The 27,039-nt window shown below is 42.3% G+C and overlaps 1 protein-coding gene across 1 annotated transcript in view; it reads left to right on the top strand.

The window, feature by feature from the left end:
- LARS2 (leucyl-tRNA synthetase 2, mitochondrial) overlaps positions 1 to 27,039 on the top strand; it is a 185,240-nt gene that overhangs the window by 77,047 nt on the left and 81,154 nt on the right. The window contains exons 6-7 of the mRNA XM_044293661.1: positions 4,542 to 4,631; positions 26,849 to 26,992. Of these exons, the coding sequence (XP_044149596.1) occupies positions 4,542 to 4,631; positions 26,849 to 26,992 (234 nt within the window). The remainder of the gene's footprint in view (positions 1 to 4,541; positions 4,632 to 26,848; positions 26,993 to 27,039) is intronic.

The raw sequence follows: 27,039 nt of genomic DNA, 5'->3' as shown, positions 1-27,039 counted from the left end.
TGGAAGTGTAGGCTTTTAGCATGCAAGAAAATGCCTAGGACCTCAGGATGAGGGTAGGTAAGTATAAAATAGGGGAGCTAGAACGTTGGGCAAAAGCTGATTTTATATTATAACTTTATATTCTGGCAGTCATCTTGGCCATATGTATGTTGTTCCAAATATAATGACAAAAGGAAATAGCACGCTTTGTCAGTCCCAGTGGTGCAGAGGAATTAAGATGAGCACATTTAGAGTTTGACCCCAGAGTTTTGGAAGAATTTCACATAGTGTGTTGTAGCTGTAATTAGAGTTTGCAGCCATGCTGAGTATCACAGCCTGGTTCCCACCGGCACAAGTTGTGAAGTCCTTTACTGAATTATTTCACATTTTCCCTGCTCACGGGATCCCTCACAGTGTAATGAAGCATTGTCTTTGCCATCTGTCTCATCCCGCAGTCCCCTCGCTTGCAATCAGTACTAACGCAACCCTACCAGGTTCATTCTGCTTTGCCACCAATTGAATGAGATCAGTGTCCCAATACGGGCTCTTTTTAAAATCACTAATATGGACTGATTCTTCTTCCTTAGTGTTTTTTTTTTTTTTCTTTTTTTCAGGTTCTGAAAACATCTCATTACAATAAAAAAGCAGTTCTTGAGTTGTCCCCTTCTTTTAAAAAGTTACATAAAGATTGTATTCAGTCATCCCTTGTTTCTAGGAGAGCAAAATGGCTTCCATTACATCTTTCACAGGGGTTCTTAAACAGCTACTCTAGAGCCTTGGACTTTGCTTTTCCAAATAGAGATGCATCTCCCGCTTCAATATACCTGCATTACTAGGACAATTTGCCATTGGATGAAATCCGTACTAGAGCTGCAGTGGTGGCCATATTTGTCAGCTTTGTCTGAAGCAGAAAAAAACTTTCAATTTTTTTCAGTCTAATTTTTATTCTCATCTTTTTCTTTAAAAAAAACTTGAAGGGGTTGTCCACTTTCTGACTATATGTGACAGATGTGTTTGTAAGATGACTATATGGTACTTCCTACCTACCTACCTATTTTCTATATTTCATAAGATATGCCCTATTGTTGGCCTCATCTTCTGTGCTGTCTGCATAGATGTCCTGTCCATAAGATGGCTGCTGATCAGCCTTCTTCATTCTAACACTGCACCTAACTAAGATCCCAACAGCGCAGATGGCAGGTGCGGTGTATTTGAATGGAGGAGACATTACATAGAGGTAGGGATGGGCGATTTTGCCACAAAAAAAAAATAAAATCTAGATTATTTTTCAACCCAATGGATGGTTTTCAATTTTAATCTCTATTTTATTTTTGTTAATTAAACTAAAAAATAAAAATAAATACAGGTAATAGTACAACGGACAGGCCATCAAATCCTAAAAGGTGGATAACCCATTTAAGGCTAAGTTCAAACCTCCTTTGTGAAATCCGTTGCCCTGATCTGTTAGAATTACACACCTAACTAAAGGCAACAGATGCCATCTGATGCCGACAGATGGCATTAAATGTGAAATCTGTTGTCCTGATGGAACGGATCAGGGCAACAGATTTCACACAGAACGTCTGAACTTAAAGTGTAACCGTCATGTTTTCATAAAAATTTTTTTTTTAGCATATGTTACTGCTGGTGGAGAATTATGCATAAAGCAATCTTTTGTTTCTTCACATACCACTGTTTTCTTTGAGTTTTTCCCTTAGTTACGGCTGTTTTAACCTCTACAATATGAGGACCTTTTCAAGATGGCTCCTCTTCCAGTTCTCTGAGGCCAAAACTGCTTTCCCTCACTTCCCATACACACTTGCTGTAGCCAGCAGCTCCCTGCCAGCCAATCAGATTGGATTACTGAGGGACTCTGAAGCCTATTGCAGGCATGCAGTGTGGAGGACCGCCCCTGTGTCTTCTTAGCTGGAGATAGACAAGCCATAGCAACGGTCTTTTAAGCGACCAGTGGAAATGGACAGGGGAATTAATGAAAGCTGTTATTATAAGGTAATAACAGATTGTTTGACAATCATTGAAAGACTAACTTAGGTATACATGCCTAGCTCTAATAAACAAGCAAATAAAAAATATGATAGTTAGACTTTAATTTTAGTGAAACTGCGTGCAGCTGTGATGCAGTTTTTGGTGCAGTTTATTAATTTTACAGGTGTACACCACTGTGTGAAGTTGAATTCATTTTCCTTAATTTAAAAGCTGCACCCGCCTTCACAAGATGGAGTATGGAGCAAAGAGCACATGGCTCATACTGAGGCACAGCCAGGGAACAGGCTAACAAAAGCTATCATCAAATAATGTCATTTAAAACATCATCCTGATGCCGGGACTGCACAGTGTCCTGCTCAGACTGCACTGAAGACTTTGTGATTATCTCTGCCCAAAGTTCCCACTATCTTTGACTGCAGTGACCGTCAGGGAAGTGCAGTGCACGTGGCGGGAGCAGACTAAGGAGCTCCCTCTCCTCGAAGAGGATAATGCGAAGGCGGCAGCGAGGTAAAAGATGGCGGGGTGGGCCAGGCAAGTGACGAGGCGTGGCAGGCCAGGAGGCAGCACTACAGCGCCATTATGAAAATCTATTTTGACGATTCAGTAAAAAAAAAATCATCAGAGGCATCAAAGGCAAATTAATCAAATTAATTTGATTAATCGCCCAGCCCTACATGGAAGTGATTTGCTTGGTCACATGACCCTCCATCAGCAGCCATTTTGTGGGCAAGACCTCTGTATGTACAGCAAAAAAGACTTGGCAAAGAAGGGGGCGTACCTTACTTATGAAATATTGAATATGGCACACAATTTCAACAAAGGCTTTATTAGTAAAGGTCCTTTTACATGGGACGACAGAACAGCAGATTATCGGGAAGGAAACGTTCTTTCCCGACAATCTGCTGCTCGCTGGTGGAGGAGATCCCTTCATTTACATGCAGCAATCTCCTCCAGAGTATGGAGAGGAGCTCTCATTAATGCCATCGCTTTTCCCCATACTGACTTGTTTACTGACAGCAGATCGTGTTTACACAGCACAATCTGCTGCCAGCTAATAACGTTTTTTGTGTACGCGCAAACGATCGGATTACCTGATGAATGAGCGTTTTGCTTGTTCATCGGGTAATCAGCGGCACTGACGAGCGTTTCTATAAACGTTCGTTAGCGATTATCTATAAGATTCTGGGCCGTGGAAAGGACCCTTAAGTGTCATACAGGCATCTCACAAATACATTGGCTAACAGTAACCAGAAAGTGGCAAACCCCTTTTAACAGCAGTATTTTCATTGTGTATCACAAATATAGTAAGTACCACGCTGATTCTTGGGAAGCAGCACTTTTTCTGTCCGCACGCTAAGTCATTACAGACAGGAAAACAGTGTAAGTTAGGTGAAATTCCATTATAAAGATGTTGTACAGGATTTTAAAAAAAACATGGCTACTTTCTTGCAAAAACACCCCATTAGAAGTTTTTCCTGAGTTACAATACCTTGACAAAATCTATGGGCAGATGTGGTACTGTTTTTGGAATAAAGCCACCATATTTTCGTAATCCTGGACAACACCTTTTGGGCCTCTTGCCCTCGACCATATGCCCTCCAAGATTAACGGTCTGTGAGCGGGCCATAGGTCCCGGAGCGGCATTGATCGTGCGCACGGGAGCAAATAGTATCTTGGATTACAACAATGCTATGCACATCGGGCCGCCAGCAGCGCTATTGTCCCACACTCATGTGATCATATGAGTGCAGGACAATAGCCCCGCGGGTGGCCCGACCTCCACAGCATCATTGTAATCGCGTGACATTTTGACACACCGATGTCGCGTGACAATTTTTTAAATGATGGTCTATGGTGTCGCCCTGCGACATGCGACTTAATGCAACAGTACAGTAGCAAAAAATCCATCCAAGATGCAGTGCGATGCCATAGACCATCATTATAAAGATTGTCGCAAGACACATGTAGTCGTGTAGCCCTAGCCTTAAAATTCTTTGTGAGAATAAGTCCTAAGTATTTTTAAAGAAGCACTCCACAATTTGTTTTAATCTCTGGCCTGTTAAAGGTACATGATGTAAACAGTAGTGAAGGAAATGTTCTTAACAGTGATTGTTTTTAGGAGTTATCCCCTCCCTCATGCTCCTCAGCTGTGTCATGTGACCAACTCTCTGACTCTCCAAGTGACACAACATTTATGTGTGAACAGTAAAAGTCAGCTTCTCTTCTCATTTCTATGAGACTGACATACTACCTGTCTGCACATATGTGCCGATCACATGACACAGCTGTGGGCCACTACAGTCACCAGTAAGAACATTTATTTCACTACTATTTACATCATGTCGCTTTCTAACGGGCCAGAGAATAAACATAAATCTAGGGATGCAGGTTTTTTTTAATAGATTTTCGGTAAACAGAATGGCATGACAAGGACTATGTACCTAAAAATTTAAAAAAATCTTTAGTTGTGTAATACAATCTATCAGCACTATGTACTGGTGATTATATAGTATGGTCTCTGTATATTACTTATTACCTCTTCTTTATATTTCTAGGAAATCAGCACTTGTTCTCCAGAGTATTATAAATGGACACAATATTTGTTTGTGAAGATGTTTGAAGCTGGACTCGTTTACCAGAAAGAGGTAAGTCGCTTTTGCAACACTTACTGTCGTGTACTGTTTCTGAAGTAACCTTTTTATGGTCACATCAGTAATGGCAGAAAATTAAATTACAATACCAAATCACATAATAGCTAATATCAGATGATCCATAGATAACATTTTACATAGGCCTGACAAGGTCATACTGTGTGTTTAGAGGAAAGACATTTTCACCATCATCATAGAGGGGTATTCTTTACTGTAAGAGCAGTGAGAACGCTATGCTACATGATATTTTGATGGTTGATTCATTGTACAGGTTCAAAAGGGGCCTGAATGTCTTATTTGAAAGACAAATATAGGTACTATGGGGAGATTGATCAAACTGGTGTAAAGTAGAACTGGCTTAGCTGCCCATAGCAACAAATCAGATTCCACCTTTCATGGAGCTGTCAAAAATGAAAGGTTGAATCTGATTGTTACCTTATTTTTTGCTTTATAAGACGCACTCCCCCCCCCCCCCCCCAAAAGTGGGGGAAAAATGGCTGTGTGTCTTATAAAGTGAATACTAGTGAGCGCTTCCAATATGGAAGCGCTCACTAGTATGCTTTAGGTGACGGGAGTAGGGAGTGAAGGTCTGCAAGCGCTTGTAATACTCACCCCCCTGTTCTTCATTCCTCCCCTGTCTTTCCGGACGGCACTGCACTGTCCTGACCGCGTAAAACGTCAGGATGTAGTGTGCGCACTATGACCTGATACTGCGCGCAGTCAGGTGACAGAGCAGCGCCGTCCGGGAGGACGGGGGAGCGCGACTTCTGCCGGAGGTGGAGAGGAGCCGCGGCGCAGGACAGGTAAGAGATGGTTTTTATTTTAATCTGATCTGAGGTCTGATGGGGGTCTCACTATGGGCTGATATACTGATATAAGGTCTGATGGGGTTCTCACTATGTGGGCTGATATAAGGTTGGATGGGGGTCTCACTATGTGGGCTGATATAAGGTCTAATGAGGGTCTCACTCTGGGCTGATATAAGGTCTGATGGGGTTCTGACATGAAGGGCTGATGTGATGTCCTGATAATCGGCAACTGATTTTATTTTTTTTCTGCTGCATTTTACTTCCTTGTAAAAGGGTTATTCTGTGATTAATGTAAAAAATTAAAATCCTACATAATCTAGTACATGACAACCTGTTTCTAAAGTTAGAACCAAACTTTTACCTCACATGGATCCAGAGACCTCCCCATTCATTGCTCCAATTGTTCTGCTAGATTTATTTCCAGCTGGCAGCTCAGGGAATGTGTCCTTTCTTAGAGGGTGTGTCCTGTCTGCTGCAGTTAGTGGCAGTTGAAGGATGGAACAGAGCATGTGCTTCCATCTCAGTGAGCAGAGCAGAGAAATCAGCAGGTGGCACTATACAGATAGATGTCATTGAATAAATCAGAAGCTTTAATACATTTTTAATTATATCAGTTACACAAGTTTTAATAATTGGCGCAAATCACTGAAATATTTGACTAAAGGGAGCAGAGGAGTACATCAGGAGTGAATGACCAAGGGGCAGATTAAAGAATAAGGATAAGTAGAATTTATATTAGTGGTTGAATTTTCGAGATTAGACACAGAGAAAGTAATCCACGGATAATATTGAGATAAATGCCTGTAGAGGTCTAGGGTATTGTGGACACAATGGTGGAGGGAGTGGCAGACATTGATATCGTAAATTGAGATAGAAGCATACGTGTTCTGTAAAAAAGAAAAACGTGATATGTTTAAGTAAAAAAGAAAGTACTTTTCAGTTCAAGTGTGAACACTTTAAAGATGAATAATGGAATCACAGAATGTTCAGCGGCGGATTTGTGTTTCAATAGAGTCAGCCTTGGGAGCTGAAAGGGCGGTTTTCCAAAACGAAACGTGGATCTAAATAAAACATGAGCAGATAATCGAAGGTTTTGATGGAAATGGAGGGAGCAGTGCATTCAGAGATTGATCTTGGCATTTGAACCCTAAAGAATAGATATCAGAAAATATCTACTTGACAAGAGAAGTGGTTCCATGCAGCTTCATAAGAGGAACAATAAAGGAATACTGTGAACATTAAATCGTGAACTGTACGAAATGTTTTAAAGGGGGCGTCCCATTTATATACATGATTTTCGTGTTGCAGCTAATGATCTTAGACAACGGTTTTATACACAGTGGTTACCCCTCTTCAGTGTTAAGTCGGGCATACCAACATGCTTTGGGCTGTGATAGGGAATCTCTTCTGATTCCTCGCAATAAGCCACCGGAATCAGAACAGAGTCGGATTATTGGAGAATTTGATGACACCCACAATCAAGTGAGGGATATCCTATCTCGCTATTGGGGAATCTTACAAGCTGACCATGGTATTGGACACTTAGTGGGAGATACCCCAGCCATCACATATTGACGAGGTAGGAACATCAAGGATCGATTGGTCCATAGCTTCTATGAACCTCCCCGTCATATCAGATTGGTTAACAAGTTTGATGCGGGGCTCTTATCGATGTAGTGGCTGCATCGCATGTGGTGCCATCAAAAAAGGTAGCATCTTTCAATGTACATGCACTGGTCTCACCTATGACATCAGGACTTTTATCAGCTGTAGAACTACAGTTCTGGTGTATTTGGTATTATATACCTGTAGATGTGGTGTCCAGTACGTGGGAAAGACTCAGAAGGAATCCAGGAGAAGAATTGGGGAGCACCTCAATAATGTCCTGAATAAAACAGATACATCTCTAGCCCGCCATCTGGTTGAGTGCCACAAGGGGGACCAGGGGGTAATCAAGTTTCAGGGCATTGAGGTTGTAAGGCCATCCCCAAGAGGAGGTGACTTTGATCGAAGTCTTCTTAGAAAAGAAGCACAATGGATTTTTTGTTTAAAAAAACGTACGTCCCAGTCGTCTAAATGAGCACATATCCTTTGCATGTTTTTTGTAAACAGGGTGGTTGCTATTATTGCATTCACCATTATGGGGGTTCCTCAGCGAGGAGGTTACATAACATATCAATTATCCCCCCTATAAGGTTTGGTAATGCTCATACTCTGATGTCCTACATTTTTATGGTTATATTTTGTAGTTTTACATCATTGATGTCCCATCTAATTGCAAGACTTCTTGATCATGCTCCTAATGCAAATAGGGGAGGGGTTAATGTAATTCCCCTCAGTCGGACCCTATTTAGTGCATCTAGAACATCAATAGGTTATGGTGTCAACCTAGTGGTACACTAACTGATATTTTATAAGTTAGGTCTGATGCCCCATCTAATAGCATGCTAATTTATCATGCACTCAATGTGGATATGGGAGGGGTTAGTGTAATCCCCCTTATTTGGCCATCATTTATAACATCTAAAATATCAATTGTGTGGTACACTAGTTGTTAACAATACCCAATACCTGATTTCTATGCACGATGACAATACACGGATTGTAATATCATATTTACACTACATTTTGTAGGGCATTAGTCTTATGGCACTATTGCTGATGACCACCCTCCATTTTAATGCAGGTTTATCCTCACAGGTTCCTCCTTAGGCCTCTTTCACACGAACATGTCCGGATTAGGTCCGGATGCGTCCTGGTGCATTGCGGCAAACCTGCGCGAGTAGGTACGCAATTGCAGTCAGTTTTGACTGCGATTGCGTTCCGTTGTTCAGTTTTTATCGCGTTTTGCACGCACATGATAAAAAACTGAATGTGGTACCCAGACGCAAACACAGAAGTTCAGGTTTGGGTTCAAGGTTGTATAGATTGTATTATTTTCCCTTATAACATGCTTATAAGGGAAAATAATAGCATTCTGAATACAGAATGCATAGTACAATAGGGCTGGAGGGGTTAAAAAATAAAATAAAAATTTAACTCACCTTAATCCACTTGTTCCCGCAGCCGGCATCTCTTCTGTCTTGTTGTGTGAGGAATAGGACCTTTGATGGACGTCACTACGCTCATCACATGGTCCATCACATGATCTTTTTTACCATGGTGATGGATCATGTGACGGACCATGTGATGAACGCAGTGACGTCATCAAAGGTCCTATTCCTCACACAACAAGACAGAAGAGATGCCGGCTGCGCGAACAAGTGGATTAAGGTGAGTTAAATTATTATTTTTTTTTTAACCCCTCCAGCCCTATTATGCTATGCATTCTGTATTCAGAATGCTATTATTTTCCCTTAAAACCATGTTATAAGGGAAAATAATAAAGATCGGGTCCCCATCCCGATTGTCTCCTAGCAACCGTGCGTGAAAATCGCACCGCATCCGCGCTTGTTTGCGGATGCTTGCGATTTTCACGCAGCCCCATTCACTTCTATTTCAACGTGAAAAACGCACAAAATAGAGCATGCTGCGATTTTCACGCAATGCACAAGTGATGCATGAAAATCACCGCTCATGTGCACAGCCCCATAGAAATGAATGCACGCATTGCACCCGCGCGGAAAACTCGCCTGTGTGAAGGGGCCTTATGGTATAAATTTTATAAGCCAATTTAATATTCGCCTTCATGATCCCTAGTTATATGGGGGGAATTGTACCCTCTTCTAGGTCCCCCACCTGTTGAGCCAGCTTCGCTATGCAGGCGCGCTTAAGGATACTTCACATCTCTCTGATCATGTGACGCTGGGTGGGTGTTGCCTTGTCAACTATGGGAGGGGTTTCAAGTTTAAATACTCGCGGTTTTGGCGGCCACTTCACGGCCTCACTCGTGCCGGAGCGCTGCCTCTACACAGTGGAGGACAGTGCTATGTCTCTCTGATATTTGTGTATTATACTATGCTCTTGCTGTAGGGCTCCTGAGGATGTTTGAGAGCTAAGGCAGAGTGAGCAATTAGCATAGTTCAGCAGGTTCTTTTCACATGAGCATTTAGCGGCAGTAAGCGGCTCAAACAATCCCTAACTGACTGCAAAGGGTGTTTTGGCTGACTCCAGCTGCGTTAATAGGCAGCGTGTGTGGACAGTCTAGCCTTGTATGTGATACAATATAAAGTTATCAAGTATCACTGTGGATACATTGTAGCCAGTCAGGTGATTTGTAAATAAGCATATAGCGTTCAACTGGGGTTTTACCATCATACCCAATAGATGTTGTAGCTAAGTATTAATGGTGCAGACTGCAATAGTTTTTGGGTTGTGGGGGCAATTAGGCAGTTTAATCGAGCTGGTTCATCTCAACTCCACACTTAAGCCTCATTTCTGCACCATTGATCAACACATGAATAAGTGTTTAGCACATTCCTTCCTATTTTAATTCTTAGAGATAATGATAAAGATTTTTTGTCTTAATTTTAGTGTCCCCGATTTGCAGTAATAAAAAGGACGTCCCATTAAAACAACTTATCCGCTATCCACATGATAGAGCATAAGTGATCGTCCAGTGTTCGAATACTGGGACATCCGCAGATCACGTGAACCAAGACCCATGCTCTTCCATTTAGATGGAGCGGCAGTCACGCACATGCCTTGCTGCTCCATACAGCTCTATGAGACTGCAGGATCCATGTGGGGTGGATCCATGTGTGTCTGCTACTCTAGTCAAATGTGAAGCAGGGACCCCTGTTCTCGTGATTGGCAGGGCCCCAGCAGTCGGTCCAATGCCAATCAGGCATTATCCCCATACTGTGGATAAAGAGTACTTTGTCTTAATGAGTCAACCACTTTAAAGACCATCTGTCAGCAGGATGAACCCTATTAAATCAGGCATAATGTCTGATAGGGCTGACACTGCTGATTAAGAGCATACCTTTTTTATGCTGATCCATCGCACTGTTATAGTGAAATCCGTGTCTAAAGTGTATATGCAAATAAGGGCCTAAGTGCACCACAGGCAGACCCTAGCCACTCAACACACCCTGGCTCTTCCCCCCCCTCCACTTCATTGATTGGGCCAGGCATTTGCAGCATTGGAGGGGTAATCCCATGATTATTGTAAAAAAGGGAAAGCAGACATCATATAGTACAGCCCTTTCTAGCAAAGATAGAACCAGCCCTGTACCTCACATGGACCCAGAAATTTCCCCATTCATTGCTCCAATTACTCTGCTAGACTTTTATCCAGTGGGCAGCTCAAGGGGAGTGTCCTTTCTTAGGGGGCATGTCTTTCTCCTTATAACGGCTCAGGAGGCAGTTGAAGAATGAAACTGAGCATGTGCGGCCATCTCAGGAAGCAGGACAAAGAAAAAAAGAAACAGCTGTTGGCGCTATACAGATACATTTCATTGAATAACTCAGTGACTATACGAAATGTTTAACTACATGCAATTACAAAAGTATTCAGATCCAGGCGCTCGTTTGAAAAGTATAGAATTTTTTTTTGTGGGGCAACTCTTTCAATTACAGGGCCATTCAAGATGATATCACAGATGCTAAAAGGCACTAAAATAAAATAATAAATCTTTATTGTTCTATATACATTAGAATTCCATTAAAGGAGGGGATTACAAAACAAAAAATCAAAAATTTTAAAAAATCCAACACCTACTCTATTCACTATACTCAGTTCCGAATTGCCTGGGGCCCCAGGTAATTATTCCCCTAGGGCAACAGCTATGTCCAAACCCCCGCGGCTAATAGGAAATGGCCTTGTGGAGTCTAGAGAGTAGGTTAGTTGGATAATTTCTAATCAGACTCCTGACACTCAATGCCTCTCTCATTTAGGCCTGATGTTGTCCTCCTGTGCCCGTATATAACTCAGCTCTGGAGGAAGGGGTAGAATCAGTATAGTACAATTCAATGAAATCACCCTTCTTGTTACTAAGAGTGGTCGCTACATTAGACTTCTCATTACAAACAGAGTATAACCCCACTAACATCTCCAGACTGAAGACTAACTAAATGTTGCAATATGCTGATACTATCTAGCTATCTAACTTGCTACTTGGCTCGATGCGTTTCCCTGCCTCATCAGGAGCCCTAAAGCTAGAGATAGCGAAGAATGACAGTGTAGCTAACAGCACCAACGATGTGCACGCCAACGGTGCTAGAACAGCCATGGAACGGCCACCTAAATAACGGGTATTTGAAATGGTAACCCCACCCATTTTTTGGCCGAACCAAGAAGAAGTGAGTCGCGTGGAAAGGGAGTATTGAGCCCGACACTCCCCACGATCTAATCCACTGCCTCCTCAATAGATGGGGTCCATAAGGTTAGGGTGAATATAGACTATTCCCTAACATAAAGAGGGACCTCAGGCAGACGACGAACCGGCAACACAGTGGTGACATTAGCGTTAGAGTCTGGTAAAAATGCCGACAATAAATATAAGAGATTGTGACATTAAGTAGCACATCCCTGTTTTATACCCCTCATCCAAGCCTTGAAAGGACGCTTGAGGGGAATATACAAGTTTTATCAATGTTTCCATTAGATATATAGATAGAAAGGGGAGGGGAGAGGTAAGCTGGACTGCAAACATGAAACATGGTAGCGGTACAGTTGTTAGGTGTACATAATGCTCAACGTCCTAAACTTGCAGTACGTAGTAAATTGTTAACCTCTGCCAGAAAATTACAATTGATTGCTGCTAGTCATAGCAGTGATATCAGGGGGACCACATAGCCAGCTATTTACATAGAAGGCAACAGTCCATTAGTATAAACAAAGGGCAGATGTCTAGATCAAATGTATGTCTATGGTCATCAACGGTGATACAAAAAGTCCTGTAATCATTATCAAAAGCCACTGGCTATTTCCAAAATCAGCCCCTTGCCATGGGGGACATCAGTGACAGAGACATTGATCGTTATGTCGGGGATCTCTACAGGCGGATGCGACTAAAACATGTGAATGAGATAAGGTCATTCAACCCATCTGGACACACCGTACCAAGGCGGCGGATCCATTGCACCTCTTTTTGTAAGAGGCGCTTATCCAGATCCCCCCCTCTCGGTGAGGGTCTAATCACTTCAATCCTGTTAAAGCTTAGCAGTTCAGGGCCACCGACATGTGTTTCTGCTATATGATGTGCGATAGGAGTGTCAGCTTTATTCCTGATGTCATTTAGATGTTCACCAATTCTCCTTCTAAACTCCCTCAATGTTTTGCCTACATATTGGACCCCACATTCACAAGTGGCTAGGTAGACAAGACCTGTAGTTCTGCAATTAATAAACGTTCTAATGTCATACACGTGCCCCATATTTGTGCTGCAGAATGTCCTACCTTTTTTTTTGGAGATCAGTGGCTGCCAACCGAAAATCTTCCATGGCTGAGCAATTGCGACGTAGTCGCAAATATTGCCCTTTCGGTATGCCCTGTCTCAGTAGCAGGGGGTGACAACTCTGCCAACCCAGCAAACTATTGGTGGCTGTCTTTTTGTGGAAAAGTCGAGTGCCAATATCATCATTATGGTCAAATCTAAGAACGTGATCATTGTAGGATGAATTTCAAAAGTTAAAAATATCCCCCAGTCATTCACATTGAGGGCCTGAACAAAGTAATCGAAAGATCCTGCATCCCTCTTCCACAATATCAGGACATCGTTGATATATCTTAGCCAAAGCAAAATCGTCGATGCCCATTTGGACATCCCCTCCCCAAAGATGACTTCACGTTCCCAACCTCCAAGATATAAATTGGCATGTGTAGGGGGCACAGGGGCTACCCATGACCACATCCTTCGTCTGATGGTAAACCTTGTTAAAGAGGACTGTATTATGTTCCGATATAAATCTTAATAGTTACATAAACTCGTTATGGGGCCAAATATGTGTACAACATTCTTGCAGAAAGGATGCCACCACCTCACATCCCTTCCCATGTGGTATAGAACTATAGAGAGCCTCCACATCAAGACTCTCTAACATGGTATCATCATCAACATGGAGGCCATCCACCTTCTTGCTGACCTCCATGGAATCCCACACATAGGAGGGAAGTGAGGTGATGAAGGGCCTAAGGACCTGATCCACATAGATGCTGATAGTATGCATCAAACGGTTGGTACCCAATACAACGGGTCTCCCTTTCAGTGGATCAAGTCCCTTATGCACCTTTGGTAGCCCATAGAAACATGCCATCTGGGGGTGCAGAGGTATTCAAGATGCCTAACCCTGTCAGTCCAACAAAGGGGGCAGAGCAGAGGAGCTTAGATTGGTTGTGGCCCACCATTGGTGCAGTTAAACCCTCGTAAGCCCTAATCAGCAGGGTCAGCTGTTATGTAATTTACAGTCTCAGACATTTAGTTTGCAAACATGTATTCTACTTACTCAAAATAATGTCTACCCGTTAGATAGACCAGAGTAGGGAACATGCAACAGTTTTAGGTCTAGCTTAAAATGTTAACGGGAACTTGTCAGTAGCTTTGAAGCCACTAAGCCATCAGCACATTGTTATGCAGCTGGGGGTTAGAGCATGCACAATTAAGCTAGGTGTACTGTTAACGGATTCATCTGTGCAGTTCAGCAAGTTATAATTTATATTCAGCAAAAGACCACTGAGGACACTTATTGGCTGCAGCAGTCTTGTGCGGAATACCTGCATGTCACCACTGCAGTCTGTAAACAAAGCAGGGAAGGACTGGAGCGGCGGTGCATAGAACCACGCTGGAGAAAGAGATGAGTACGTAATCATTCTTTATTTTAAAGGGAATGTGTCTTATTGTTTAAATCACATTTTAATGTAAAACGTATTTTTTTTTGCAATTTTTGCTTTATGTTTTAATTTTCCATGCCGCTATCTATATTTAAAAAAACAAAAAAACTCCTAAAATCCTGTAGTTCTCGCACAGACCACTATGCCTATTAATATGTTGGGATTTCCTGTTCTGTACTGGTAACGTCAGTAGTCATCACAGGCAAGATTACAACCACAGATTTCAGCTCTGTATAGATAGCACAGGATCCGCCATTCACAATAAGTGATATCACAGCTTATCTTGACATATTTTAGACTTGGCTATTGTGAAAACTGTCTCGGCGGCGCTATGTAATTACAAGTGCTTGGTCCATTTACTTGAATGGAACAAGCCCTTGTAATTACTCTGTGCCGCTGCTGCATACAGCGCTGACTCCTTTCAACCGGCTGATCGGCAGGAGTGCAGATCAGATATTGATGACCTATCATGAGGATAGGTCATTAATATTACTGGCTGCACAACCCCATTAATGTAAAGAAGTAACAGATGCTTGGTTAATGCAACAAATGTTAAGGAATTCTCTAGAAAAAGTCCTCAGACCGAGGCCCCATTCACACTACTGGTTTTTGGGAGAGCATTTTTCGGCCCGATCTGTTGCAGATTTACTCACTACATGTTAACATAATGAACACTACATGTTCCGCAAAACATGGGCATAGACCGTGTGAACTCTGCATCACACTCCGGACCCTTTGACTTCAATGGGTCCACGATCCACAAGATGCCGCAAAAGATAGGACATGTCCTAATCTTTTGCGACATGAAAGCACTGACCAGGAAGCACACAGAAACACCGTCCATGTGCTTCCGGGTCCGTGCCTCTGCACCGCAAAAGATAGAACATGTCCTATCTTACACCGAATATTGCCGATCGCCAACCCATTGAAGTCAGTGGGACTACACACGGCCGATGCCTGTGTTTTCTGGACTCATGAGGCACAGTGACACCATGGTTGTGTGAATGGGGCCTTAGGTTGAGAAACCTGAAATATTTCAAGTATGTTAACATCTAGCGAGTAAATCCGCAACAGATCGGGCCAAAAACTGCTCACCCCAAAAAAAAATCCAAAATAAGCTGGGTTTTTGCGGTGGCATTGCAGCAAGTCTTCTACTGCTTTCGACTTTATTTCATAGGTTGAAAGCCGCAAGTAAATCGCAGTGTGTGGATGAAAATTATGTAATCTCTTCTACTTTGCTTGTACTATAAATGCTATGTAATTGTCCGTGATAATTTGAAATTTTTCGCCACATGCGAACGTTAAATGAGTGAAAACATTGATGAGGTGGCAAATCTATATCCTGTTGAAATGAATAGCTTCCATCCCTACCACAGAAGATTCATCACACAGGAGAAATTTACCCATTTTTTGCACATCTTTGTTCTTTTTTTTCATATTATTACAACAGTGCTTTGGCATTTATCCATTGTCAGTGTTCCAAAAAGGAAAATTACTGGCCAGCTCCAAGCCTCAGATGATTCAGAGCAATTCTCATTTTCTAGCTGGAGTTCTGATTGAATGAGCCCGGGAGAACATTTGTTCTTCCTGCTATTATCGTATTTGTAGGCTGGCTGCACATCAGAGCAGAGTGTTCTTTTTGCAGTTTATTAATAAAGTTATTTGTGCCGTTTAATGCACACTTCAGAGAAAATCCCAAAGGAGTGGCAGCGATCCTAACCTTGATCAGTGGGTCGAGGGTAAATATCTAGTGTTATTTTCTAGGAATCGACCGATATTGATTTTTTTTTTAGGGCCGATACCGATAATTTGTGAACTTTCAGGCCGATAGCCGATAATTTATACCGATATTCTGGGAATTTTCATTTTTGAAAATAAAATAAAAATTCCTACACAAATCTGCTGAAAATTAATGTTTATTGTTAATGTGTATTTTTTTTTTTTAAATCTTTCTTTTTTATTTCTACTTAATATTTTGTTTTTGTTTTTTATTTTTTTATTTTTTTACAAACTTTTAGCCCCCTTAGGGACTAGAACCCTTGTCCTATTCACTCTGATAGTTCTATCAGGGTGAATAGGAGCTCACACTGTCCCTGCTGCTCTGTGCTTTGTGCACACAGCAGCATGGAGCTTACCCTGGCAGCCAGAGCTTCCATGGAGTCCTGGCTGCCATGGTAACCGATCGGAGCCCCAGGATTACACTGCTGGGGCTCCGATCGGAGGAGCAGGGGATCCTGTGGCCACTGCCACCAATGATTAATACTGGGGGGGGGGGGCGCACTGCGCCACCAATGTTTTTAATACTGGGGTGTGGGGCGCACTGCGCCACCAATGTTTTTAATACTGGGGTGTGGGGCGCACTGCGCCACCAATGTTTTTAATACTGGGGTGGGGGGCGCACTGCGCCACCAATGAAGAGAAATCCCTAATTTATTCATATACAGGAGGCGGAAGCTGGCTGCAGAATCACATAGCCTCTATGAGCGTTAGCTGCGATCCGCGGCATCTGAGGGGTTAACTACCGCAGATTGCAGCTACCGCTCATAGAGGTCGGGAGCCGGCTATGTGATTCTGCAGCCAGCTCCCGCCTCCTGTTCAATTTGAATAAATGATAGATTTCTCTTCATTGGTGGCGCAGTGACTACAGCCCCTCCCCTCCTCTTGTTCCCTGTCCTCCCATTGGCAGCAGCAGCAGCACAGGGGGGAGGGAGACACTGCTTCCTTCTCCCCTGTGCTGCTAAGGGAACATGGAGAGCGCTGTCAGCAGCGCGATCTGTGTTCCCCATGAGCTATCAGAATATCGGCAAAATAGATGCCGATACCGATAGCGGTCAAAATCCTGAATATCGGCCGATAATATCGGTAAAACCGATAATCGGTCGATCCCTATTATTTTCACATCTTACAGGTTTTTTTTTATGATAAGCATTAATACATAAGATATCAATTAGATATGCCATCAATGTCTGCTCCGTAGGTCCTCTTGGACTCCTTCCATGCCTACAAAAAATAACACTTTACTGAGCTTTATTTTTGCCTTTTTTGACTCGCTGACACTCCTAACCTACAGTAGCAGTCAGAATCAGAAACACAGCCCCATTTGGCTGGCATTTCACATCACTGTGCCTGGATCTTGAGTGGTACTTTCATGCTGGGTTTTGGTAGAGATCCCATTGGCTGGACCCGCACTTATTCAATGTTGATGGCATATCTAATCAATATTGAATGAATTCTGCCATAGAAAATCAATGATTTCATTTTTGCAGTTTATCTGACTGACTATCTGACAAGTAGGACTACTGTTTCAGCACAAACCCTGTGAAACTGCAGTTCGGGGCAGCTAACACTTGTCCTCTCGTCATTCTCACTAGCGGTTGCCTCCACCCCGCCTCTTTTGAAATCATGAAATTGCCACATACTGATTGGCCAAACATGCAAGTTAAAGGGGTTGTCCGGGTGTTTAATATTGATGACATAGCCTATAGTTCATCAATATCCAGGGGACTTGGCCGGGGACACCCAGCTCCCCTGCCAATCAGCTGTTTGGAGAAGCTATGGCACTCCTTTTAGCACCACAACCTCCTTGCATCTTACCAGGCACAGCACCTTTTATTGTACAGCAGCTGTACTTGGTATTACAGCTCAGACCTATTCACTTGAATGGGACTGAGCTACCCCGAGGCCATGTGACCGATGAATGTGACATAACAGGCCTAGGAAGAGGTTGTGGGCCCTCACTGGACCGCCGTAGTCTCTTCAAATAGTAAATCAGCCGGGGTACTGGGAGTCGGACCCCCTCCAGTCTGATATTCACAATGTATTTTGAGGATAGGCCTTTAATATAAAAATATTGGACAACCACTTTAGTGTCTATAGAGGAGTACAACATCCAGGCTGTATCCATCCACTGACAAACCGCTGAATGCGACTTTATGACGATTCCAATCAAGTACCTGGATCTGAGTGGTACATTTTCAAGGTCAGACAACCCACTTTTGTTTAGTTTGGTCAAAGTATATTTATTTCAAAGACAATCTGACAGAAAAACTAATTGGGGAGGGAGGGCTAGGAGACTTACACCACTCCACTGTAAGGGATACAGAAAATAAGCATTACATAGGGCCATCCATTTAATGCATGGATCAGCTGGATCTTCCAGACGGAGGTCTTCTGTTTTCCAGTGGCTCTAAGCTCTGGATAATAGAAAGGGGGCCTGAGTGGCAAACAATCCTTTGTTACATTAATATACCCTAATGCTTCATTTACACTGCCCAATTTTCAGGCTGGTTATTGGGAATGAACATTTGAATGAATGCTCATTCAAGATAAACATCCTCAATGAACAAGAAAAACCCTTGTTCATCTGGTGAAATGATTGTCTGGTGGACATCTCAATCCTCGTTTCTGAGCAGCAGATCATGCTGTGTGAATTTGTCTGAAGACAAGCGACAGCAGTACCTGTGGCTCATCCCCATACAGCGGAGGTGATCACTGCATGTAAATGCAGCTCTTCACCTCCACTGACGAGCAGGCAATTGTCCGGATAATTGTCTGCCGGTTGACACAGTATAAATGCACAGTCAAATGTTGAAAAAAATTATACAAGTCAACCTTATTATCCTAAAATATTGGTCCAGAAATTATTTTTAAAAAAAACCTTACAAGAGAGCTTCAGAATCAGAAAAATGTTCCTGAGGGGTTACCACCATTCTTGATTTCTGTTGTTCTGCTTCATTAGAGGAACAGAACAACGAAAATAACAGAAGTGCCGGAACCTCAAGTGCTGGCACGTAACTGAGATGAACGGAGCTGAACTGACTCCATCGACTACAGTGGAGTCTGTTTAGTTTTTTTTTTGTATCTTTTTTTTTTTATTTTCTCCAGTCTTTTTGACGGAATCTGCAATGGAAGCTCTAAATGTAGCCTCCAACACAGATGTGAACAAGCACTAATTCCAATACAGCAATCAGAATAAATCCCTTGTCAAGCCACATGTTGACAAAAAATTCTGTACACAGTGGATGTCCCCTTGCCTTGGTTTCAGGTATAAAAAGATCATAAGATAGATCTTTGTTCTGTGTAGTGATGTATTTGTATATAGTAATTTAAGAAATCACTGAAAAAAGATACAAAACATCCTGCACGATATGATGTAATATGATGTAATATGCGGATGTGCATGGCTACATTTATAAAGTCATGGAAAATAATGCACTATAGCAATAGATGCAAACATAATATATGGACTAAACCCTCACTCTAATGATAAAATCTGAGACTCTTAGCCAGCATATTTTGATCAAAACACATCTGTGCCCACCTACCCGCTCCATGGTGGTCTCAGTTAGGCAGGTCTTACTCTAAACCTACCTATGCAATTGGGCAGCTATATTCAGGAGAGCAGACCCTGCATACATAGCGTTACCTCTCTGTGCATCAAGCAACCAATGAGAAGAGGAACACACACAGCTATATGTACCACCTAATCAAGGTCGCCTCTTAGATAGGTGGGGCAAAAGTGCACATTGGTTGCTGGGTGCACACAGAGGTAACTAAGAGCAACACACTATATGTGCAGGGTCTCATCTCCTAAATATTGATGCCCATATGGCATAGGTAGGTTTAGAGAAGGACCTGCCTACACTGAGACCACCAGGTAAGTGGGCACAGATGTGTTTTGATCAAAATAAATTGGCTAAGAGTCTCAGGTTTTATCATTAGAGTGAGGGCTTAGTCCATATATTATGTTTGCATCTATTGGTTTAGTGCATTATTTTCTGAGACTTTACATATTAATTAAAGTGAATCTGTCATTATCATGGTTATGAATCTCCTGTATTCCTGATGAGTGATCCCCAGCCTCTCTCGCTAGTGAATAACAGCTAGCATCTAGCCACATATCATGCAAATGGTAAAGGTTGAGGGAGGGATCAGGAGTTTAGATGCATTGTCAGTCCAAGTTTGGTAACAACCTAGACTTTGTACCTCCTTACTGTGTAGCCAAGCTTTATAAGGTTTGTTTGGGAATAAATAACTTTTAACTGATGCCCCCAGGCTACCTGCGCTATAGACGTGTCTCTTATGGACATGTCACTTGTGCAGCCAGTCATTGGCTGCAGCAGAGAAGGTGACCATGCCCGGAGGAAGTAAGCTGCAGACTGGAAGATAGACATGTGGGAGCCAGTGTGCTGAACTGGAGTGGCGGGGAGCAGGTAAGCATAATTCTTCCATAGGCTGTGGGCACAATTTAAAAGTAAGGTATTCCGGGACATCCCTGTTAATGCTGTACTATTTTTCATTTATTGATATCTTTACAATTACTGACCCAGTAAGGTCCAGATTATAGTTGCAGTACTTGTTATAGTTACTAATATTTTAAATCTCTACCAACGCTTTCTTTAGGATTATAGAAATGGTCATTACTTTTAATTCTTTAAATGTGACGGGCCACGAAAGAGATTGTGGTCCTGATTTATCTTAACTTCCCTCCAAAATTTTGCAACTTTTTAGAAAGGCGCAAATTGGTTGGGATTCGCTCTAGTAGTTAGGACTAGTGGACGCAGTATAGAGGCAAAGACTAGTTTGTAACTCAAAAACTTCAGTGTTTTATTCACACTTATGGCAACAAAACAGTACGACAGTCCATTTGTAGTTTTGGTGTTCGTTCACACCTAGACAGTTCATACAGAAAAAGCATTACCTGTTATCCTAGGTGTTAGTTTACATCCGATTGACATTGCTCAGGACAGAGGTAACCTCCCAAACTCAGGCCTCCAGCCTAGCATACGACTCAGATCCCACTCCAGCTATTGCCAGAGCTCCTCTGTCAGAGAGAGAGGTAATTACCACCAGCTGACACTGCTGGCTGTTTTTTTTTTATATAGGCCAGTCAAGACCCGGCCTTTAAAGGGGTTGTCCGGGTTCAGAGCTGAACCCGGACATACCCTTATTTTCACCCCGGCAGCCCTCCTGAGCCTGGCATCGGAGCATCTCATGCTCCGATGCGCTCCTGTGCCCTGCGCTACATCGCGCAGGGCACAGGCTCTTGTGTTTTCAATAACACACTGCCGGGCGGTAACTTCCGCCCAGCGGCGTGTTCGGTGACGTCACCGGCTCTGAGGGGCGGGCTTTAGCTCTGCCCTAGCAGTTTTACTGGCTAGGGCAGAGCCAAATCCCGCCCATCAGTGCCGGTGACGTCACCGGGCTGCCTGTCAGCCCCATGGTGAGCCCGGTTCGTCACCGGAACTCAGAAAAATACCTTTGCCCTGCGCGATTTAGTGCAGGGAAAAGGAGAGCATCGGAGCATGAACTGCTCCGATGCTCATGTCAGGGGGGCTGCCTGGGTGAAAATGGAGGTATGTCCAGGTTCAGCTCTGAACCTGGACAACCCCTTTAACGTGGGAAGTAGTCACCCACCCAGCACTTTGACTACTCCCAGTAAGAGCCGTCCCGGATCAGCTATTACAGCTATACTAAATAGCAAGGTGTCAAACAGCAACAGCTGCTGACACATGAAAACTGGCTCTTACTCCACCAGGCCAGGAACCTCGTTGACACATACCTTCCGTCAACGACGGTCCCTTGCGCCTTCCTACAACTCACACAAAATTTTGCGACTTTTGCATTTTTACACCACTGGAAAAGTGGGTGTGGTTAGCTATGTGAATGAGTTTTACTCCAGATTTATCACTGAGACTTTTTAAAACAGTCGCAAAAAAGTTGCAATCTCACTCCAGGAGAAGGGTGGAGTAGGAAAACTAAGGGGCTTCTCTAGACCAAAATGTTAGGTCTAAAGATAAGACTAATTTATCAAGTAACATGAGACATTGGATGAAGGTGGCATAAAGTACTCCAACGCAGACTCAAGCAAAACGGACTACAAATTTTCCCCATATGATAAAATTCCCCCTACATACAGTATGTGGATGGAGACTTTATCCAGATATCTTTTGTGTCCAGGAGATCCACATTGTTAACAAAGATGCATCATATGTATCCTAATTCTTTCAAGTACATCATACGAAGAAACAAAAGGATGTTTGGTCATCCGTGCCATCAGAAATTGTGTTGCCTTTTGACTGATATCGTTAGGATGTAATGTGAGGGTTTGATTCGTCATTTTGGTGTGCTCGCTAAATGAAACTCTATGTGCCATTGTTATGCTCCTTTTCTGCATACTCTTATGTGGAAAGTAAGGTCAGACAAGAAAACCAACTAATATGCATGGACTTCAGTTGCGTTTCTGACAATAGACCTTATACTAAAAACCAAAAAAGATCTAATAACCCAATATCCAAAGTGTCCAGCTCTCATCTCCTGCATGCTTCACAATGGCCGTGCTTAGAAGAAGCCGGGAGTATGGCTCAGCAAAGTCATACAAAAATAGAAAACATTCCAGCACCATGGCTAATGGATAAAAATATCTTCCATTATTAATCCTAAATGATAACTGTAGGAAGGCGCAAGGGACCGTTGTTGACGGAAGGTATGTGTCAACGACGTTCCTGGCCTGGTGGAGTAAGATAAAAAAAATGATTAAAAAAACTTTAACAGGAAACACAGCAAGCTCAGTTTACACGTTTCGGATTATAGCCTTAGGGTACTTTCACACTAGCGTTGTTCGGATCCAGCAGGCAGTTCCGGCAAACAGAAATATGTTTTTTTTCCGGATCCGTTCGACGGCTCGGGGGATATACAGGATCCGTCTAGTCCGGTATCATCCAGAATAATGGATCCGGTATTACATTTTTTTCAAAGATCAAAAGCAAAAATAGCTCCTCCTATGTCACGGCGCATGCGCAGACCCGATAACCGGATCCGGCAATGCGGCAATTTCCGGAACACTTGGTACCGGATCCGGCATTAATACATCTCTATGGAAATGAATGCTGGATCCCGCAAGTGCGGTATTGTTCGGTCAAATACCGTACTAGGCACAGAACGAAAGACATCCTGATGCATACTGAATTGATTGCTTTCCATTCAGAATGCATTAGGACAAAATTGATGCGTTTTTTTCCGGTATTGAGACCCTTTACCGGATTTCAATACCAGAAAAGAATAATGCTAATGTGAAAGTACCCTTACCCATAACATAGCAGTCTCGCGTGACTACAAAACATGTGTAAAGAGAAAACCTGGCATGGAAATAAATGTATCAAAAAGAAAGTAACTTCATGTAGATACAAATGTCATAGCATGAATATTATTATTGGTATATCAGGTATTGACTATGATTATAACCTTTTGGTTGTCATGTGTTCCGAACAAAAATCCAAGAGGTCTCTCTGTTGAATAGTTTTCTTCTATGATCTCCACCTCTTATTGGTGGTAACACCCTTTTGATGCTACTAGCAGAGAATCCTTTTGTATCCCCTGCATGCACCTCATTAATTATTATGCCTAGATAATGTTGATATATTAGTTGTAGTCTTAATTCACACAGCACCGGAAACACGTTCGTGTCTTCACCTCTTCAGTGCCGACCGCGGCTCCCCTGACCCTAAATTGCATCATAGTAATTTATGGTGCAATCCGTTCATATCTGATCACAGATCCATTGTACTGTACTCACATCATGATCATGTAAATAAGCCTTAACTGTCAATATCTGACAAATGATGGCTTATTTTAACCTTAAGTGCAGAGGTGGTACATCCCACATATTGGACATTACAAATCCTCCTGCACATGCCTCAGTGGTCTACATGGGACATATTGCAATTTATATAGCTACCAATGTTATATTCATGGCTGTGTCTGAAGAACAGAATTTATTTCCTGTGCACACAAATAGACAGATATTAAATTTCCTGTGTCTTCAACAATAAGAGTCTCGTACAGTGAGCCAAGACTTGCACCTCATGGTGTCCTTCGGAAACGAGCTAGACGAGGTATGTACCCAAAGTTGGTGCTTTTCTGGATACCACTTTCACTTCCAGCCGCAAGAGCACCTTCAATATTGGGTTTTGATCAAGGACAGGAATATGTTTTAGGAAAATATTCTTATTTGCACTAAACTGGTGGCTAAAGTTAGTCCAAAGGTGATATCCTACTGATCCCTTCTTTTTCTTTTATATTTACTGCCACAAAATTATTGTCCTTAATTTAATATTCCTGCTTTCCATATCACATCATCTAAAATTGGACAGCGGTACTTCCGATCCCTCAGCCTATTGAATCATTTTTTAGATTCCACAGAATATTCCAAATCATTGGAACAATTTATCCTCAACCTGAGCCACTCTCCACAGGGTGTATTATGGACAATATGTTTGGGGTGACATGAGTTCCTGTTACTCCCTTTCTATGTGAAGTGGTGCTGATTGAACTGTGTCCAGCTGACAAGACTATATCCAAAAAAGCAATCTCATCTGTTTGTAAATTACAAGTAAACCTTAAACGGGTTGTCCGGGTTCAGAGCTGAACCCAGACATACCTCCATTTTCACCCCGGCAGCCCCCCTGACAAGAGCATCGGAGCAGTTTATGCTCCAATGCTCTCCTTTGCCCTGCGCTAAATCGCGCAGGCCAAAGGCATTTTTTGGAGATCCAGTGACGTTCCAGGGCTCTCCATGGGGCTGCCAGGAAGCCTGGTGTTGTCACCGGCACTGATGGGTGAGATTTAGCGCTGCCCTAGCCAGTAAAACGCTAAAGCCCGAACACACTGCCGGGTGGAAGCGTCTGCGGTGAAAAGGAAAGGCAAAGGAGGACTGGGCTTACCAATCAGTAAAGATTATATAGCAACTCAGACCTCTGTTTTGAGAGATTAATGGAATGTAAATGTGGACAAATTAGAGAATTTAATGGCACTTGTCTGAAAGTACTGCTGCTTTTGTCTTTGGTGACATCCATGAATACTCATTCATGGCCTAGTATGCTAAAATAATCTGTACACATATAGAGGCAACACTACATGCCTCTGGTAAAGAGAATTCATCTTCCTTATTTCCCCCCACCTCGAAAAGAACTATAGAGGAACCAGATTTTAACTGATGGACAGCTTGTATGATATGAAAAATAGTATCAGGCCTTTCTCCTACCTACATGAACACTATGGTATACCAAACCCTGAGTCTTATAAGTTTTTAAGAATTTGTCATTACATGCAATCTCATGCGCATGAATTGCTGTGAGGCAATTTATAGGTGATTCAATCATTTCAGATCCCTGCGGAGGTTTAAAAAGTCCTCCAACTTTTTTGACTTACTGGGCGGGAAGAATATGTGTATTAAATCAACACCTTTTTCTCTTGGGAAGAAGAAACGCAGCAGCAGTTTTCTATTTTAGACTTGTAGACTGGCATCAATCATCTGTATTGATAGTGAAGACATTTAAATGCGCTGCACTATACTCCGGCCCTCCCCGCTGGTGTTTGTTTTCCTGGCTGCAGCAGTGACATTCCTAGCACACAGGCTATAGCCTCAGCGGTGCCGTCCGTTATACTGCTGAGGTCAGCGAGTGACCTGTGTGCTTGGAATGTCACAGCTGCAGTAAAGAAGATGACATCACCGTTAGGGAGGAGCTGCACTCAGAGCTGGAAGATTCAGGGAGACAAGGGGCGAGTATTGATTCTTTTGTTAATTTACCACATGTACAGGGGCTGTTTGAGTTTTTGTTCTATTCGGACAACCCCTTTAAGGTGGTATTCTACTGCCGACAAGCTAAGCATTATTCTTCCAGGCTCTGGGTTGTGCTGGAGTGGATGTGAAAGAGCTGGCACACCGTCACATACTCCTTGGTCTTGTCTGAAACAGCACAATTTCCAGAAGGGAGTATTCTCTCTATTCTACCCTTTAACTATTTTTTCTCCTGAACTACCTTAATTGTTCATACATAACACCTCCCTGGAGGATGGGAGTTATAGTAGGTCAAGTACTTTTAACATCAACTGGTAATCAAGAAGAAGAAATAGGAAAAAATCCTTTGCCATCAGGCTTAGATGAGGTAATCCATACACTCAACACAACCTATCAATATAAGAAGGTACTTTTAACATTTTGTAAAAAACCAAAATGAAGGATTGGAAATCACAGGCTTTTCTCCATAAATGTCTGTGACCAAATTTGTATTTCTCCAAGATGTTATATCATTGACAAATATGAATTATGCAGTAGCTAATTTTTTGTAGATGGCAAGTCAATGATTGCAACGTTTTAGCGCCCTTTGTTAAGGCCATATTTACTTGTTCTGTGTTATTCTGCTTAAGTTTTTTTTGTTCCTTTACTGGCAGTTTGGAATTCCAGATGATACAGCCTCATATGTTATATTAATGGAATAGATATGATTTGTGTGCATATGTGATATTTATAGGAACTTATTTTAGGATTTTTGTAATCAGTTTTATTGATTGTGTTTTGAAAAACCTAATAAAAACTATTGAAACAGAAAACAGATGCAAAGTATAGAGGAAAGTATTACCCATAGCAACCAGTTGAAACACAAACAATTTTTGGATTCTGCTTTAAAAAAAAAATGAATTACCTTTAATTCTGAGGGTTGCTATGGCAAAATGTTTCTTTTTGTATTCGTAAGAATTAATATGCTGCTGGAACGTTTGAAAATATTACAGTAGCTGTTCACTTACTGTGTACTTAAATCATGATAGCCCAGTTTTTTTTTTTATTGTAGGCCTTGGTTAATTGGGATCCTGTAGATCAGACTGTGCTTGCTAATGAGCAGGTGGATGAAAGTGGATGCTCTTGGCGCTCTGGAGCAAAAGTGGAGCAAAAGTATTTAAAACAGTGGTTCCTTAAAACAACAGTGCATGCAAAGGTAAGATGCAAGAAAACTTGATATTTGCCTGAAGTATTGGCCATGAT

The sequence above is a fragment of the Bufo gargarizans genome, chromosome 5 (genome assembly GCF_014858855.1).
Source record: "Bufo gargarizans isolate SCDJY-AF-19 chromosome 5, ASM1485885v1, whole genome shotgun sequence".
NCBI lineage: Eukaryota > Metazoa > Chordata > Amphibia > Anura > Bufonidae > Bufo > Bufo gargarizans.
Note: the sequence above shows the minus strand (reverse complement) of the source record. Positions and strands in the feature narration are given on the sequence as shown.